General features: G+C 31.6%; 3 protein-coding genes across 3 annotated transcripts; 2 read left to right on the top strand and 1 right to left on the bottom strand.

Annotated features, from left to right (window-relative positions):
- Positions 1 to 544: 544 nt before the first annotated feature.
- Positions 545 to 2,289, top strand: LOC102589658 (glutamyl-tRNA reductase 2-like). Its single transcript, XM_006347954.2, has one exon. It carries the CDS (start codon positions 545 to 547, stop codon positions 2,171 to 2,173), a length of 1,629 nt encoding a protein of 542 aa, XP_006348016.1. The 3' UTR covers positions 2,174 to 2,289.
- Positions 2,290 to 2,729: 440 nt separating this feature from the next.
- Positions 2,730 to 4,394, top strand: LOC102589333 (ankyrin repeat-containing protein At2g01680-like). The gene is made up of 2 exons (XM_015308986.1): positions 2,730 to 3,463; positions 3,547 to 4,394. The coding sequence occupies exons 1-2, from the start codon at positions 2,891 to 2,893 to the stop codon at positions 3,670 to 3,672; spliced, it is 699 nt and encodes a 232-aa protein (XP_015164472.1). The 5' UTR covers positions 2,730 to 2,890; the 3' UTR covers positions 3,673 to 4,394.
- A 3,680-nt stretch (positions 4,395 to 8,074) lies between these two features.
- On the bottom strand, positions 8,075 to 9,988 carry LOC102581077 (cyclin-U4-1). Its single transcript, XM_006347933.2, has 2 exons — positions 9,582 to 9,988; positions 8,075 to 8,567 (listed from the first exon to the last, which is right to left on the bottom strand). The coding sequence occupies exons 1-2, from the start codon at positions 9,920 to 9,922 to the stop codon at positions 8,282 to 8,284; spliced, it is 627 nt and encodes a 208-aa protein (XP_006347995.1). The 5' UTR covers positions 9,923 to 9,988; the 3' UTR covers positions 8,075 to 8,281.
- Between the last annotated feature and the right edge of the window lie 8,587 nt (positions 9,989 to 18,575).

Here is an 18,575-nt window from a genome sequence, read left to right as displayed (position 1 = left end):
AAGCTTATAAGAAACTCAAGAATTGATCTAGTATTTATAAATGTTCGATAATTTATAATTTGAATATTATTGGATATACATATTACAATTTTTTCGGAAAAAAACTGCGAATGTTTCCTTTTCAGAATTTATGTGTTTAAAATTTATTTATATTTAAAGATTAGGTTAGAAACATTTTCCATCACACTTTATAGCATTATCTATAAAAAAAAATAAAAAATTCCAATTTGGTTAAGATAATGATTTACTGGTCAAAAAAGTTTTAATTTTCCATAATTGAACTTTATGGAAACTTACTTTCCATAATTGAATATACAAATCCGAAAGATAATGATTTACTTGGGCAAAAAAGTTTTAATTCCATAATTGAACTTCATGGAAACTTACTTTCCATAATTGAATATACAAATCCTGTAATTAGAAGAGGAAAATTTATAATCCAAATTCTAATAGGATTAGAGTAACCTCTTAGTTTATACTTATATATATATATATATAACTGTTATACTTGGCGATTCAACCATATTCCATAAATTGTATTGCAATGGCGAGTAGTTTTGCTACTTCTTTTGCAGTTGCAGAGACAGGTCGTTGCAGTTTGAATTGTGATTATTCGTCTTCTGTGCATTGTTTTCGTGATCAAGTTAGATTTTTCGGGAAGAGTTGTCGTAGAATTAAGCCATTGGTATATTTGTATTCATCAAGCCCTAGATGTGAGGTATCGGTGGTAGAAAAGGAATCGAATGTTTCAGGTTTGGAGGTTCTGAAAACATCTGATCGATATATAAATATGAGTAGCAACATTATGGTTATTGGACTTAACATTCATACAGCACCAGTTGAATTGCGGGAGAAAGTATCTATCCCTGAATCAGAATGGCCTCAAGCAATTCGCGAATTATGTTCCTTGAATCACATCGAAGAAGCTGCTGTATTGAGTACTTGTAACAGAATTGAGATATATGTTGTCGCGCTTTCAAAAAATCGTGGGATTAAAGAAGTGACTGAATGGATGTGTAAGTATAGTGGAGTTTCTGTTACAGAGCTCCGCGAACACCGGTTTTTGCTGTATAATAAAGATGCTACACAACACCTGTTTGAGGTAGCTGCTGGATTGGATTCACTAGTATTGGGAGAAGGTCAAATTCTTGCACAGGTTAAGCAGGTTGTTAAGAATGGACAGGGGGAAAGGGTGCCTGGATTTGGTAGAAAAATAAGTGAGTTGTTCAAGCACGCAATCACAGCGGGTAAGAGGGTTAGAACTGATACAAATATCTCAAGTGGATCAGTATCAGTTAGTTCAGCGGCGGTGGAGCTTGCTCTGCTGAAACACATTCCAGATTCTTCTTCTACGTCTCCCCGTGTGCTGATTGTTGGAGCTGGTAAGATGGGAAAGCTTGTGATCGGACATTTGATTGCTAAAGGGTGTAAAGAGATGGTTGTCGTAAACAGGACAGCAGACAGAGTTGCTGCTATCCGTGAGGAATTGAATACGGATAATGCTGGTGTTATAATAGAGTACAAACCATTCTCGGAAATGTTATCATGTGCTGCACAGGCTGATGTGATATTCACCTGCACTGCTTCGAAAGATCCTTTATTCGTAAAAGAGAGTGTTCAAGCTGCTCTCCGTTGTGTGAACTCCTCCCGGAGTAGGCTATTTATTGATATTTCTGTTCCTCGGAATGTGGAGTCTAGTGTATCAGAACTTGAAGGTGCATGTATATACAATGTGGACAATCTTAATGAGGTTGTGGAAGCTAATAAGGAGGATCGGTTACGGAAGAAAAAGGAAGCTGAGGTCATCATTGCTGAGGAAGTTAAAAAATTTGAAGCACTTAAAGACTCTCTTGAGACTGTTCCAACTATCAAAAAGCTGAGGGCGTGTGCTGAAAGAATTAGGGCTGCTGAGGTTGAAAAGTGTTTGTCTAAGATAGGTGATGATGATCTCTCCGAAAACAACAAGAATGCGATCTATGATCTCAGTCTAGCGATAATAAACAAGATGCTACATGGACCAATGAAGCATTTGAAATGTGATGGAACTCAAAACCGGAATTTGAGTGACATACTTGAAAATATGCATGCCCTCAACAGAATATTTGATCTTGATACAGAGATGGATGACAAGTTACAAGCCAAGCTACAAGAAAATCAAAAGCAATCTTCTTGAGTTCAATCTGAAATGATCATAGTTTCTATTTTGCTAGTTTTAACTGTATAAAATTAACCAGGATATGATGTAATTCTTTTTTAGGCCATAGATAGCCAATACTATTCCCTCAGATTGGGGGAAAGTCTGTCATAGTTGCAGTTGTATTTGTTACACTTATTTGTTCTATATAGCCACTTCTAGAATCCATAGGGGTATTCATTAAAATTTGTTCATAATCATTCATCAAAATCATCGAAAGCCTTTTGAATTTGATCACCTGTTCTTGAGATGATAGGCTTCAACATAGATATTGATCAAACTTTTACATTCATGAAAGTATCTTGACGTGTTTTCTTGACACTTCCCTAGTATTTTACTATTAAACAAACTCTCAAATGAAGACCAACCTGTGTCAAGTCTGAATTCAGACACTGAACATTATTCTATATTATCATTGACTTTGAATACCAGATGAATACCATATAACGTACACATAAGTTGCTTGACATGTTGAACTTAAATATCAAAAGAGAGTGACTTATTGAAAACTAACATTTGTCTTACTATTCAATAAACCTGAGATTGCCAATTATTAATTCAAGAAGAGAACTCTCATCTTAAACGAGTCGTACTGAATTTAACTCCCTTTTTCCCCATACCAAAAGAGTTGAATTTGAGACTTCCAGGGCTGAGATACTCCTTTGCCCATATTGCATAATTCTTTGGTTAAAATAAATGGACAGAAGACTGAGGGAGGCTGCTCAAAAAGGAGATGTGCAACACTTGCAAAACTTGATCAAAGAAGACACTCTTCTGCTCAGGGGAGTTTCATTAGCAGGTTGCGAAACTCCTCTGCATATTTCTTGTTCGAGTGGCCATCTTGAGTTTTCTAAGGAGATCATTCACCTGAGGCCCGAATTTGCAAGAGAACTAAATCAGGATGGATTCAGCCCTTTGCATATTGCCTCAGCAAATGGAGATATACAGATTGTGAAGGAGCTATTGAATGTTGACTACAATCTATGCCTTCTCAAGGGGAAGGACAGAAGAATTTCTCTTCATTATGCAGTAATCAAAGGCAGAGAACATGTCATGAAGGAGCTTCTTGTGGCTTCTCCAGACTCAGCAGAAGAAGTGACTGCTCGTGGCGAGACTTGTCTTCATTTAGCTGTCAAGAATCATCAGTTTGAAGGATTCAAATTATTACTTGACAACCTCAAGGAATTTAACATGTATGATCTTTTAAACAAGAAGGATATCCAAGGAAACACTGTTTTGCATCTTGCTGTCTCAACTAAGCAATACGAGGTAAGTATCTCTACTATCTTCATTATGCCTCTTCATGTTGATTTTAAACTTTATTTAACAGATGAGAGCAATGATTCATTCAGGTTGTTGATATATTGCTCGATGAGAATGTTGTTTCTAAGGGCACAATTGAGATGAATTCTTTGAACAAAGGAGGCCTTACACCTTTGGAAGTACTACTTAGGGAATCCGGAGATAAGAGATATTGAGGAAATTCTAAGAACATCTGGTGCTGTATCTGCTGAACTCTTGCAATCTTCGCAACAAGAAGGTTTGCCACAATCTTGGGTTGTTCCAGTTCAAGATCCATCAAATGAACAATCCAGCAGAGAACAAACAAGAGACGATGGGCCTCGATCTAATTCTAAGAAGCTTCAGGATTTCTTCAAGTATAATAAGACCAAAGATCCTCCAGGAAAAGTAAGAGATACCCTTCTTGTGATAGCCATTCTAATTGCAACAGCAACTTATCAAACAGTGCTTAGTCCACCAGGCGGTGTTTGGCAGGACACTTATTGGCCTGAGGGAAATAAGAGCAACAACAATGATGTCAATATGGAGTCCTCGCGACGTATTGCAGGACAGTCAGTGATGGGAACCAACAATCCAATTTCCTATGGCTTGTTCTTGGTTTTCAACTCCATCGGATTTTTCGTATCCCTCCATACAATAAATTTCCTGACCATAGGATTTCCTTTGCAATTGGAACTACAGGTCTCACTTGTTGCCTTGATAGCAACCTATGATACTGTGATGTTTGCGATAACGCCTAACCTGGGAATATCTCTCTTCTTTTTTATCTTTTCTTCAGTCTTTCCATTTTTGTTGCCTTGCATTACAAAGTTGGTGAGAAACTATTGCAAGAAACCTATATTCTTGTCAAGAATTACAAACTGTTAAGTTACTTGAACAACATCTTTCTGTATATTTATTCTTCTTTGAGGTTCAGTCAGGATAGATTCAGATTCTGCAGTAATACTTGTGTATGATATTCAATTATAATCTCTTTTACTTTCAGATATTTTTCTTCTAATCAACCATCCTGATTAATTTATGATAATGGAAAATGAACTAATGGATACATTTCATACTGATACAAACAAAAAGATCCTAGTCAATTTGATCATAGAAATAAAAAAATCTCTGTTGGTGATTTCTTTCTATCTGTCTAAGCATCGGTGGACAGAGTTCACCCAAAATAGGTGCTCAATGGAAAGTAGATGTGAGTGCAAGCTGGCCTAGACATCACCGTTATAAAAAAGAAATAGGTGTTCAGGGGAATAGTTGATGTGGGCTTATGCCTATTATCTAATGACATTAGTACGCGTTTCCTGATGATTCAGCCTAATCCTCAGGTGTTTTTTATTCATTAGTCATACTTGGTTGGTTAAACATAACCTTTAAAATTCATAAAAAACCAATATGAACAAGAAAAAATGCAGAATGTATCATTTTCTAGTCAAGATTAATCATTCTTAATTCAAGAAGAAACCTCTTAAAATTTCTGTAAAGCAATTTTCTCGTTTAGACACCTCAACACATCATCTTCGCTGTGTCAGTTGAAACTCCAAATTACAAAATGATCATCCAGACACCACCAAATTTTATGTGCCACTTTAGTGTTGGGTGTCCGCGCAAGACACAATGGGGACAAATTGGAATGTTTAGTTGTCAGTTGAGACCAAGTTGAAGCACTCTCAAAATTGGAGTGCTTACTTGTCAGCTGAAGCCAAATATTAGATCCTCTTATTAAAGTAAAATAATGTTTTAAGTGCTTATCTACCCTCAATTTTTTATTGTTATTTTTTAGAAGAGTATTTTTAGAGGTACGTCCACAAGACCACAACAAAAGATTTTGACAAATTCAATTGAATTTCTTCTTCCTTTTTACCCTTTATGTTGTTAACCAGAAAGAAGATAATGACATAACAGAAATACTGAAATCCCTTGAAAGAGAGAGGAAAAAACACACAGAAGAAAACAATATTTTTGGAGAGAAAATGTGTCAGTCTCAACTCTCAAGTGGTCACATGCACAAACATTTGTTTAATTCCATGGAAAAAATTGGAGTTCAGAGCGGTTACATTGTATTACAATTATGGCAATTTCATTGCACATGCACTCGACAAGGTATGGGAGTAACTTTCTTGTATTATTCTATTTTACAATGTGAGCGAGGCTACAAATCTTAGTAGTTGAGTTGATCAAATTAGTGAAAATCAAGTTCTCCTAAATTTTCTCATGATAGAAATTACGGTCAAACTCAATATATTTAGTTCTTTTCTAATAAATTGGATTTGAAGCGATATTAAAAACAACTTGTTATCACATGCACCAAAATGTTATTGTGTAGTATACATCAACCTTTAACGTGATTTCTATGATTCTATTCCTGTAATTTCACACGTAGATTTATATTCAATTTTTTCAATGGACCACGATACAACATTTTGTTTCTTACTTCTCAATTAAAGGAAGTTTCCACTAAACAAATACACTGTAACCAATAGTGTACTTTAATTTTTATCCTGTCCAATCCACGTCTACAAATGTGAAAATGTTCATGATTGCTAAATGCTACTAATATAATACGTCAAGTCCAAGGGCTCCATTTAAACAACATAAAATTTGTTCCACAGTAACTAAATTTTGACCGTAAATATGGACATCGACAAACTGACAACACTTTCTGCAAAAGTAATATTTGTATCGTCGAAAAAATCGCCATAGTATTAGCTCATAACATTAGCCAATGCCAAACTACATAATTTAGACATATTTCACTACCATATATATTATTGTGACGAGCGAGATGAGAGATTTACTATGTATCCAAATTACACCTAATTTTGACCCCATGTATCTGAGATACATCTATCAGGATGTATTCGAAGACATAAAAATCTGATAAGATACGTAATGTTACAAACTCGATTCATGTATCTAAGTAATTAACTTCCAAACTGGTGATATTTATGTAAGTTTCCCAGTAAAATTGCAAATTCAAGTAATTTTTAGCGGTACGTATAAACACTAGACAACCAAATATTTGATTTGAATTTTAGCTCCCTATTTCCCCTTTTATGTACTGAAAAGATGAAAATGACTTAACATATATACAAGACATATTGAAAGAAAAAGAAAGAAAAATATATTTATGTCAGTCTCAAGTGTCAAGTTGGTCACATGCACAAGCATTTGTTCACTTGTATGATTAATTGCACATGTAGTTTGTTCCCCTGCCCAGAATAAATTACAACTGTCAAGGTGCATGCCTTCACTTGTCTTTACTACCACAAATGACTATAACACAAACTTCATTGTAATTATATATCTAGTAATCCTGTTTTAGTGCATTTGCTTTGTCAATATAATCTCACCCACATACTTCTTCTTCATCACCTTTTTTATGTCCCTTTCTTCATTCGTGTCTCTTTATTATAAGTGACAAATGGGCCAGTTGAGCGGATCAAGATGAATTGAGTTAATAAATGGGTGGATTATTGATCAGCTCAAAAGTTACTTAGATTGAAATGTGTGTCATAATCCAAACTGTTCAACTCTCTTATTAAGTTTTAATTGCTTTATTTGATTTTCTCTTATTTTTTAGTATCTTGAAAAATTATTATTTTTCGTTATTACAAAATAAAAAAATATGAAAAAATTTCTCATGAATCAATTTGCGCTACGCATCAGTCCAAACTTTGATTGGCAGAGCTAATAAATAAATGGGTCAATAATCATCCCAAATTTGAACGGGTCAATAATCAACTCAAACTAAGGCGGAATATCAACTCAAACTTGGGTGGGTTGGATGAGTTATGAATTCATGGGTTAATTTTGTCACCTCTGCTCTTTATAAACTATCTACGCATTTTACATTTAATTATCATTTTTACACTCAATTTATTTTGGGTGAGCAATAACAAAGTTCTTCAATGGGAATTATTATTAGATAAGAAATGCTAGCAATGTAAACATTGAACTCATTCAGCTCAATCGAGACAATTTGAAATTGATAGTGGCTATTTTACAAATTAAAAAAAAGTTTACTAGTAACTGCTATTTTTATATTAGAATTGGAAGTCACCAAGAGATCACTATCTCAAATACTGTTATATTGTAGTTCAAATATAGTGAATTAAAATAAAATTTGGCTCAATACATAAATAGCCCCTTAAACTTGCTAGGATATTTATTCCAATTGAGCACCTAAACACATGATAAAATGTTCTTATTAAAGACATGACACACAAATTTTGAAAAAGCTTAGACATAACGCTCAAATTTTGAAAAAGCTTTTGCACGTTTATAAGACCAGTCAGTGCACAAAACATTCTGCATTATCAAAACTTTGATATGGATAACCTACCCTATCTAATGCAAACACTAATGACTGCTTCCACAACTCGAACCCATAACCTGTATGTCATAAGCACTACATATTAAAAAGCTGTGCAACTCTGATCTGTATAAACTATAAACATGCCAACCTGTGTTTTTGACAGTGTCCTAATCATACAGATCATTGGAATATTGACTTGGATAACAAGAAGAAGTATCTAATACAACAGAAAACAATAAAGAAAACAACTTTTTTTAGCCAGACTGTAAAGCAAAAGCAACACCCATCTGTACATACCATTTCATTTCATGAGTTCTTCTAAAAGCACCCTCAAAATGTTGCCAAACATAAGATAAAAAGAACAAAAACAAAACACAAGAACCACACATTTTCCCCTTCTTTCTTTTTTTTCAGTACAATTTTCAGTTTAATCAACCCTACACCTAACCTGATAACTACATTAACAATACTAATCAAACAACTAGTTGTTGTTGTTGTTGCTGCGAAGACGATTCATCTTCGTTGAAACAAATATATTGAAGCTTTGGTGATCTTCCCATAAATAAGGAAGAATCTTCAAAATTCATGGGTGGTGACTGCATTAGCATCTCCTTTTGTAGATAGGCACAATAAGTCTGGAAAGTAGTGGGAGTTACATTTAAATGAAAACCCAATCCAAATAGGAAATCCACTTCAAGAAAGTTCATCTCTGTGATGCTGATTCCTCCAACTTTTGCATAATATGCATTATTGTAGTACCTATACATATAATAAAATAATTTCAGCTTACACTTTAACTACACTTTATATCTTAAGTGTGTTAATCAATTGTGATTAGAGAAGAGGTGAAAGGGTCATTAATGGAATATAGCTTTCAAATCAAATGAGAATGTGTAATCTTGACCATGTAACTAAAAGAATTGGGTGGCTCTATTTGAAAGTGGGGTTGATTTTTTTAAAACTCAAAAATAAAGGAGCAACCAAGTTGCATTGTCACTATGTTGCCATTATTTGATTTCTTAACCAATCATTAAGCCTTTGGTAAGTGCTAATAAGAATATTAGGAATAACTCGTTAAGTCGTAAGATATGCATATATCTTTTTTTTCAGATTTTATTTATAAAATTATACTGAATATGTTATTGTTATTGTATTACTGATATTAAATAAATTATTATTATCGTGTACTAAGAAAGGGTATAACTTAATGCAACCTCCAATGTCTACTACGTAGAGTAGTAATTTAGTAATAATTAGTATACAACTAAACATCAAAATACATTGCCTCTTTCCTTTTTCTATTTTTCTTTTTTTGCGTTTTGTTTCTTTTACAGCAATTCATATTATGGAAATTTACCAATGAGAAAAACTAAATCCATATAAAATTATGGAAATACTCTGTTTACCTACAATTTTTTTCCTAAATTATGAAAAATACTATTTCAAAATCAAAATTCGAAGAAAATCCATGATTCAATAACCCTTTCAAGTTAAAAAAACAAAAAATATTGTTTTTTTTTTAATTTTTACTCAAATAGATCGGCTCATATATATGAATCCTCACTATCAATATCTATTTTTAAAAGTCAAGGATGGCCCTACAGAACAATTCGCATTTGTATTTAAAAATTCGCTTAACATATATAAATAATTCATCTAGAACTTATGAAGCATTTTTTGTCCTCCTTCCAAAATCAGAACTAATAAACTCAAAATCTTAGCTTCGGAATTGAATTTTATAGGCAATTAGAGAAAATTGAGTAAATTACTTACATATCATCCATGAATTTAGCAGCAATCATGACGCTGGTGATAAGCAGGCGATGAATATTGAAGGAGTTGATGGGCAAAGAAGGTTGGCACTGAGTAAATCGATCGAGATAAACATAAGCAACAACGAAACAACAAGGACTGCAATTTGCGTACTTGAAAATCCTCTCTAAATAGCTCTGAATTGAGATATTTGGCCGTGAGAGTCCATGAAAAACAGAGATCTTCTGTGGTTGAAATCGGCCATTGATATCGTTAGCTTCAGCGACGCGTTGGAGAAGAGAAGATAAGTAATCGATGAGTTTCGGCATCAGATTTTGATTTTGAATTTCCAGTTCTGCCATTGTTGTTGTTTTGGTTTGGTACAGAGAAAGAAAGGGAAAAGGGAGAAAGGGGATGAGTATGAGTGTGTAATGTGTTGTTTAGATGTTGTAATATATAAGGGATTTTTGTTTTTGTTTTTGTTTTTATTTTTTTCCTATTTTGTGAAGGTTTTGTTTTTTTTTATTATAAAGAATTGTTGTTTTTTTTCGTATTTTGTTTGTATTTAATTTAATTTTTATTTTATTTTATTATCTTGTAAGTAACAACCTGTAATGTTGGTTGTTATTTTTTGGTGGGTAACTTTAGTTGACAAAACTAGCCTTGTGAATTTGAAATATGTCATTTGAGTCTATGTTGATGTTGGTTTTTTTTTTTTTTTTTTGGCGGAATACATGGAGATTTAATGAACTTGATGTGTTTTATTTAGTGCACGATAAGTACACTTTTGAACATGACATTTTCATATCTTTGATGCTCTCAAACAATTTGACCTTGGTTGAGAATATCATCTCTTATGATTGTCTATCTTAATTGTATATCTCTTAATTATTCTATTGAATTTTGTTACTTTCTACTAGCACAAGTACTGAGTAATTCTTAACTTAGATCAATAAAAACAAATCGTTTTGTATTTAATTTCTTTCTCTACTTGTATTTGGAAACCCGATCTCTCTCATCTTTTCAATTGACAATATTGATCGCTAGACTACAAATTGAATTTTTAAAAAGAATTGTTAATTTTGCTTCTTGTATTTTATTTTTTTGGGGGTGTCTTTTAGGCTTGAAAGTTCATATGGTGTTGAGTTAGATTTGGATTCTTTAATTTGAACTCAAGTTTGTGAGAGAGGGAAAGATTGTTTGGTTTGGTTGTGTTGAGTACTAACCTTTTCTTTTAAGACTTAAAGTTATTAATTATAAGCTCTTTTCCCCCCTTTCTTGTGGGAAAAAAGTGTTAGAAAAATGATAATGGGGAAAGAGTGATGGGAATGCCTTTTAGATTAATTATCATGTGATTACATGTGGATTAGTGTTCCTTACATGTTGATTGTAGGTCCCATTTTTTCAAATTAAAATGATCTTTCATGTGTTTTGATTCTATGAGCAATTAGGTTACATAATTAGGATTTTGTTTTGCATCTTAATAACACTTTAATACAACAATGTTCTTGCTTTTCCAGCCATAATTATAATTTGTAGGCAAAAAAGGATCCAAAAGAAATTAAATCAATTAAATAGATTGGCGCGATTAGATCTCTCCACATTCAAATTTCAAATTATATTATTGAACTTATTTAAACAATAAACTAGATTTGCATATGCTAATTATACATAAATCTTGATTATAAAAAATAATAATCATAAAATTAGAAATTTTTTTGTTTAGATCTTGAGGGTAAAATAGAGAAACTAATAGAAGAATAAAAAGCATAGAATATACAGCAAGTTTCATTTTTAATAAGCTTTTTTGTCCCTAATAAGTCATAGTTGGCAAAGGTACATTTTCTTGCTTATTCACAAAAAAACAAGGTGCATGTCTGTGCTCATTTTGTCTACTGGCACCATGTCTAGGCTACTATTAGAAATCACACTTTTTTTTATTTTTGTTATTTACATATACACATCATTGTTGGTGCATTAATGGCAAATCTTTTTTGATAGTGTAAAATAATTTTTACATTCTTTTGTTACCTACTGATAATAATTATATATATTTTCAGAAAATCAGAGATAAGCAACATAACTTATTATTCCATCCATAAACTCGTTCGAGAGGAACAATATCGCTACATGACTCTTTGATATTGTGTTTCTTGTTTAAAGGATTAAAAAAAAAAAAAATCGATCAAGTAGACGGAATAAATAAATATCTCATGAGAAAGTTAAATTTTTGTTACCAAGAGGAAATTTCTTCCTCTAAATTAAATAATTCAGTCCAATAAAGGTTGATGGAACTATCAGAAATTTGGTGAATGACAAATTGGTTCCAACCTTATATGAATCGACTCATTTTCATGTACTTGGTCATCATTAAAGATAGTGATGCTGACATTTTGATATTTATATTGCTGAAAGATAGTAGTTGAAGAAATAATTGAGATAAGCGCAAATTTATTTAAAAAATATCATTATTAGAAAGAAAATATGAACACAATATTCAAATTAATAAACAATTGTATTTGCCCTCCCGAATATTGATACACATATAGTTAGATATGTAATTTGAGTTGTTAAATAGGTAGGTTGAGCTGAATTTGAGCGGGTTAAAATGACTCGAGTTAATAAAGGATGGATTATTGACGCATCTAAAAGTTACTTATAGTAAAATGAATTGGTTATGATTTCAGGTCACTATAGAAGATAATGAGTTGGTTACTAGAAATTTAAAAGATGAAAGAGTATATATTAGGGCAGCTACTTTACTACCTTACTTTAAGAAATTGCCAAAGGTTCACCATTTATTTGGTGTTACCTTTTCTTGAGATAAATATCTTGAGAAATCAATCTCTTAATAGCAATGTTCTAAATTTTGCTTTCTAAAATGGTTACAATTAGTTACTTCATCTTATATAATAATGGTGATATTAATTGTTCAGATAATTATGTTTATTGTGATAATGACATAACTTCTCGCTCCAAAGACGTTCAATATTTACTGTATAGATATAAAAAAAATTAAAAAAATTCAATAGGTTTCTCGATGGAAGAGTCTGCCCCTCTAACTTAACCCCAAGTACGTACTTTTTTTTTATGTAGTAAGAACTAACTGAACAAACAAAGTAATTAACCATGCTTATACTTGATCAATTTAACGTAGTTCAAAAGAAAAGGAACAAAAAGAACTCAACTGTAGTGTTTTATTAGAAATTTCTATAAATGAATTAGTTGTTATAACAAGAAAAAGGTGAAAATTATATATATATCATATATAATCAAATAGAGTACTACATACAGATATGAAACAAAAAAAAATCAACAGAAATGTGCAAGAAAGAATAAAGGTTAATTCTTTTCGACACTTTTTCACGCATGTTTTATATGAATGGTCAATACAATTTTATTTTATTTTTGTATAATCATGACATATTTACATAACATGTAATTTGACTTATTTTTAAGATTATAAGATTCAACATTTTAAGAAAAAATATTTATAAATATTTTGCATGACTTAATAGAGCTAAGGTTGTGCGTTTAATCTTTTAAATAGGATGATCTTTAATTTTTGCTTTTTAACAATAGAACTTTTTCTTTAGAAATTAAAGGTAGGTCCGGAAATGATTAACTTGTTGCGAGTAGGATATTATGATTAAAAAAAATACAAACTAATGTCCTCCGAAATAAAAACCATCACAAAATAAGGACAAAAATGCAAATCGAATGACCCTTAAAATTCTTCAGACTATTAGCATATATAACTTAAACTCAATTATGAATAACACTATTCTCACCAAAGATTTAGTTTGTCAATGTCATTTGAATGTTATTAATTATGTACAAAATGTACAACTCTTAAGGGGTTTCGTGTCGTTTTCAACAATTTAGTATTTTACGTCCACATAATATACAAATATCCAAGCATACAGCTGGATTATATGAACAATTAAAATCTAAAACCTAATTTTATCTTAGACAAAAAATTATAAGACATTGGGACTAAATCCCCCAACTCCACGTTACACATGTGAAACAAATCCAAAATGAGAAAGTTGTTAAGCCAAATTATTTCAAATGAATAAAAAAACTGATTATTTTTGTGTTAAAATGAAAAGAATTGGTTCATTTTTGTATTAAGTTGATAAAACATGCAATTAATTTCTACCTTACCAAAAATTAATTTGTTGCAGTATTGTTCTGTTACACTCTCTCTGTTTTTTTGGTTACTATCTATTGTCTTTTGTGTTTCCTTTATGTTTTTTTCTAGACTGTTTGTTTCAGCCGGTGGTCTATCGAAAACACTCTCTACCTCACTTCTAAAGTAACTAGGTAAAATCTGCATACACTCTATCCTCTCCAAATCTTACAGTGTGAGACTTTACATTGGATATATTATTGTTGATCATGAAGAACTTGTCAAAATGAAACGACTTCATTAATCTCTATTTCAAACTAGAAGATGGAAAAACTCTTGATAGAAAACGCTTTATAATCCTTTTTAGTGGACTTACTCAATGCGAATTCAAATTAGTTGGACAGTAAATTCTAAAGACAATATAAAATAAATAAAGGGGGGACTAAAATAGCAATTCCATGCCCTACCACCCCTCCCCTAAAAGAAAAATGATATTAAAATAAAGTGGGTAGTTTTTCTCCTTGGAGTGAAACAAGAGCAAAGCATGTTTTGTAAGAGAGTTGTTCTCCATATTTTGAGCTACTCTATATAAAAATTCAATTAAAAAATGAATACATTACATTATATCTATATATATATATGTATATATATATGTCTTCCCCATGTGATATTATGATCCACCCCCCACCCTCACCCCTAAGGTATACCCTACTCTCATGACTTTCCCGCATCCCTCGCCACCAAATATTTGTTTGTATCTATGTCTGTACTATCACTATTTTATCTAAATACATATGGTCATGGCACAATGATAATGTTTTTTTAGTATAAAAGGGAACATATTGTTTATTTTAATTATCATAAAGAGAAATATTGAAAATATTCTTGACTTTTGACGTAAATTATTAGTTTTGCTTTTGAACGATTGACAATATTAAAATAACTTTTCTATTTGACTAATTAAACTTAGATACACTCTCGATCTACGACATGACATAGCAAGTAGTCTCAAACTCTTGTAAGAGCATGAAGCTCTTAAAAGAAAGTAAAAAAAAAGTGTTGAAAACACCTCTAAATTTGCCGAGAATTTAGGGGGGTATTTCACTCATATTGTAAGATCAAGGGTGTATTTAAGTTTAGTTAGTCAAGTAAATGAGTGTTTTTAAATTTGTCAATAATTTAAAAATAAAACTAATAATTTGTGTCGAATTTAAGAGTGTTTTCAATACTTTTCTTTTATGGTATTTGATTGAACGAAAAGTGTAAATAACAAATAACTTAAATGTTTATAACATAGCACAATTAGTATTTTAATTATCAGTAGTAGTTAGTGATAATTAATATGGCATTACAAGAGTATTTTATTAAAAATAAAATGAAATTTATAAGAATATAAAGTTTTGAAATATAAAAATGTCTCAATCAAATTTCAAATGCTTTTGGAAGGAAAGGGGCTGCGGCTCCACCTGTTAATGTATGTGATTTGAATTTTAAAGATTTAAACTGAAGTTCCAGTTTTCAAAAGGATAATAATTAGAGACAAAACCGTATGTTCCAAATCTGAAATGTTTATTCCCAAAATATATTTTAGTTTGTCTTAAAAAATATTCTTTCAAAAAAAAAAAAGTCATTTACACTTTCGTTTCGATTTTGTGCTGGTCTTTTTCAAGATAGATAAAAAAAGAGAGTAAATTTTAGGAATAACAAAGATAAAAATCATATTAGCGCTCTATAACTATAGTTTTGCTATTTGCGCTCCATAGACAATTTATGTTTGCTATGGAGCATCTGATTTGTATAAATCGCGTCAATTTGTATAAATCGGGCATTAATTCGTCTGTGTATATGAAAATTACGTTTGTATATGTATATGTTCTCTATGTTAGGCTAGAGTGGCCAGCGATATTGGGAGAGAGAGGAGAGAGGCGAGCGAAAGAGGGCAAAGAATGGAGAGAGGTGAATTGTATATGTATATCGTTTAGATAATTGTATATATGTAGCTACTATGTATATATATCAATGATTGTGTTTGTATATCTATATAAAATTTGAATTCGTATACAATTGAATCGAGTTAAAACATTTGTATTTGTATATCAAATCTCTCTCTCTCGCTTTATACAAACACAACTTATACAAAATATAATGTATAAGTTGTGTTTGTATAAAGCGAGAGAGAGAGAGAGAGAAAGGCAAAAGAGAACTGGGCAGATGAAGATTTGTATTTGTATAATTATAAGTGTATAGGACGAAGAGATATGTATTTGTATATGCAGTCTCTCTCGCTTTATACTTCAAACATAAACACTAATTATACATTTGTGTTTGTATAACGTGAGAGAGGTGAGGGAGAGATGACGGAAAAAGAGGAGAGTGACGAACGAAATTTAGAGAGAGGGAAGAGAGGCAAATGACAAGAAGTTTGTTGCGAATCGAAATTAAATAAAACAATAGGTATAACATTTAATCTGAATTAATAATTTGTTATAATGCACAATTTTCTCCAAAAAAAATTAACGGAGCCATAAATTTATATTATCACATATCATAATATTGATAAGTTATGTCCGATGCCCTTAAAAAAGTTATGTCCCACCAGACAAACAAAAAATTAAAGGACAATGAATTTGAAGAGCAAATAATGCAATTAAATGAAAAACAATTATGAAAACAAAGTAGTACGTCCATTTCATTCAGCAAAACTATGGGCCTATCCCAACGACCCAACGTCCTGTGTCTTTTTTCTCTCTCTCGGTTTTACCCCTTTCTTTCTCGAAATTGCATTTTGATTCAATATATTTTTTCGGTGTCAATTTATGTGACACATTTCATTTTTTGAGAGTTAACAGTTTAAGTGTAGCCGAAAATTTGCTCATGAAATCATCAATTTTTTAAAAATGAAATTTATATATTTATAAATTATGTAAAAAGTATTATAAGTCACAATAATTGACAATTCAAAATATTTAAAAGATAAATGAAAAACTTACAATTAAAGATAAACTTATTTGAATCTCGAAATCTGAAATATGTAACATAAATTGAGGTAGAGGGAGTATTATTTATTTATTTTGGACTAATAGCATTTTTGGTCCTTAAGTGATTGCTAAGTTCTAATTTTGATTATTGTGATATACGACTCAGTTTATTCAACTTTTAACTAATAAAAATGTGATTTTGGTCCTTTCATGTAGAGAATGTATCATTGACTATGTATAGACAGACATACATATATTACCGTGAAATATGAAATAGTAATATAATTCAACAATAAGTGAGCGACCAAAAATACTATTAACCCTAATTTTTCTTCTTGCCATATCTCGATTCTACTTTTTAGCACCATTTAGATATTTAGGCGTTAATTTCGCGGATGATCCCTTGATTTTATTTTATTATATCAAAGTCATTAAACTTTTTTTTTTAACGAGTAAAAGATGCCATATATATATATATGTTGTACAATTGTATTATTGTGAGGAGTAAAAGATGCCACCGTAATGTCGCTCAAGGCACATGATAATTTTTTTAAAAAATTGGCATCACCGACGATTTTAATATCTTTTACTATATGTTCCTACCAAAGTATATATTGAGTCCTAAAGTTACGCCTTTAATTGCTTAGCTTGGACTAGGCATGATACCCCCAACTTGATTTGTTCCTTCTTGTGGTGGTGGGGTTCCTATAAATATATCATAAATCTTGCAACTTATTTATGTTGCATTTCTGTCGTTGACAATAACAAAGTACGTACTATTATCACTACATTTAAAGAGTGATTGTTTTACCTTCAATTTACATCATCGTGGTTTGTGGATCTAAATAAAATCAAACGTATAAATGTCTCATTACGTTCAAAGTTTGATTTTTAAAATAAAAGACGGAGTAGCTATTGGTATATGAGAAAACATGTTGCATGTATGATTTTGGCGAGTTTCTTGAGGTATATATATATATATATAATGACCTAGCTTCTACTGGACTCTGATCATTTTATTAGTAATAATGTTTTTGGGTTGTCTTTTAGCTCTTCGTGAGCAGGTTTATGTATTTTTTTCATGGGCAAGGTTGTCTTTTTCACCGCCTCACCAAAAGTTAGGTAATGTTTTTTTCAAACTGGTCACGAACTCCATTTGAAACTGGAATTCCTACAAGGTGTATAGGCATCAAAAAAAGAAAATGTTTGCAAAATCCATTGGATAACAATGCTTTCATCTCCTACCACTTTATTTTATACTATATCTAGAAGATGAGAATTTTTTTAGGTTTAAATAGAGGTAGTCCTAGATCAAAATATTAGGAATCAAAGCAAGGAAAGAAGCATTGATGGAATGGGGGATCGCACCTTTAGCGAAGAAATAAGGTAGCCAGCTGGAAGGACTGTTATGGAAATTAAGAGCTAGTTCCGCACCTATTATAGCTAGTACATTTTTTGTACCCAGTTCAAGTTCATACTAGTCATGCACATAAGGGAAACTTATAGTTTATTTGATAGGTCCGAAAATGCTTCTTATTGGTTTCGTCATTTTCTATCAGGGACGCTATGCCATTTTCAATTCCAGTGTATTTCAGATGCTTGAAGTCGTCACTGACGAAAATTTAAAACTTGAGAAGTATGGAAATATCGACAGCCTTTGTTGAACCTCAGTGAACGGACAGCAAGTGACTTTGATCTCATCACCTAACTATTGCCTGAAATAATCTTTTGTGAAATACATAAGAAAAAACACACAAGTCTAGCTTGTTTCCTTTTTAGACCTTATTTTCACACGAGTCCATGTCTTATTGTTTTGGTGCAGGCAGGGGCAAGCCTTTTCTTCTATTCGTATAGGCAAAATAATGCAGCGTTGCAGCAATTAGTGTTACATCTACTCTTCAGTCC

This window comes from Solanum tuberosum, unplaced genomic scaffold (genome assembly GCF_000226075.1).
Source record: "Solanum tuberosum cultivar DM 1-3 516 R44 unplaced genomic scaffold, SolTub_3.0 scf00095, whole genome shotgun sequence".
NCBI classification, from domain to species: domain Eukaryota; kingdom Viridiplantae; phylum Streptophyta; class Magnoliopsida; order Solanales; family Solanaceae; genus Solanum; species Solanum tuberosum.
This window is presented reverse-complemented; position numbering and strand designations above follow the sequence as displayed.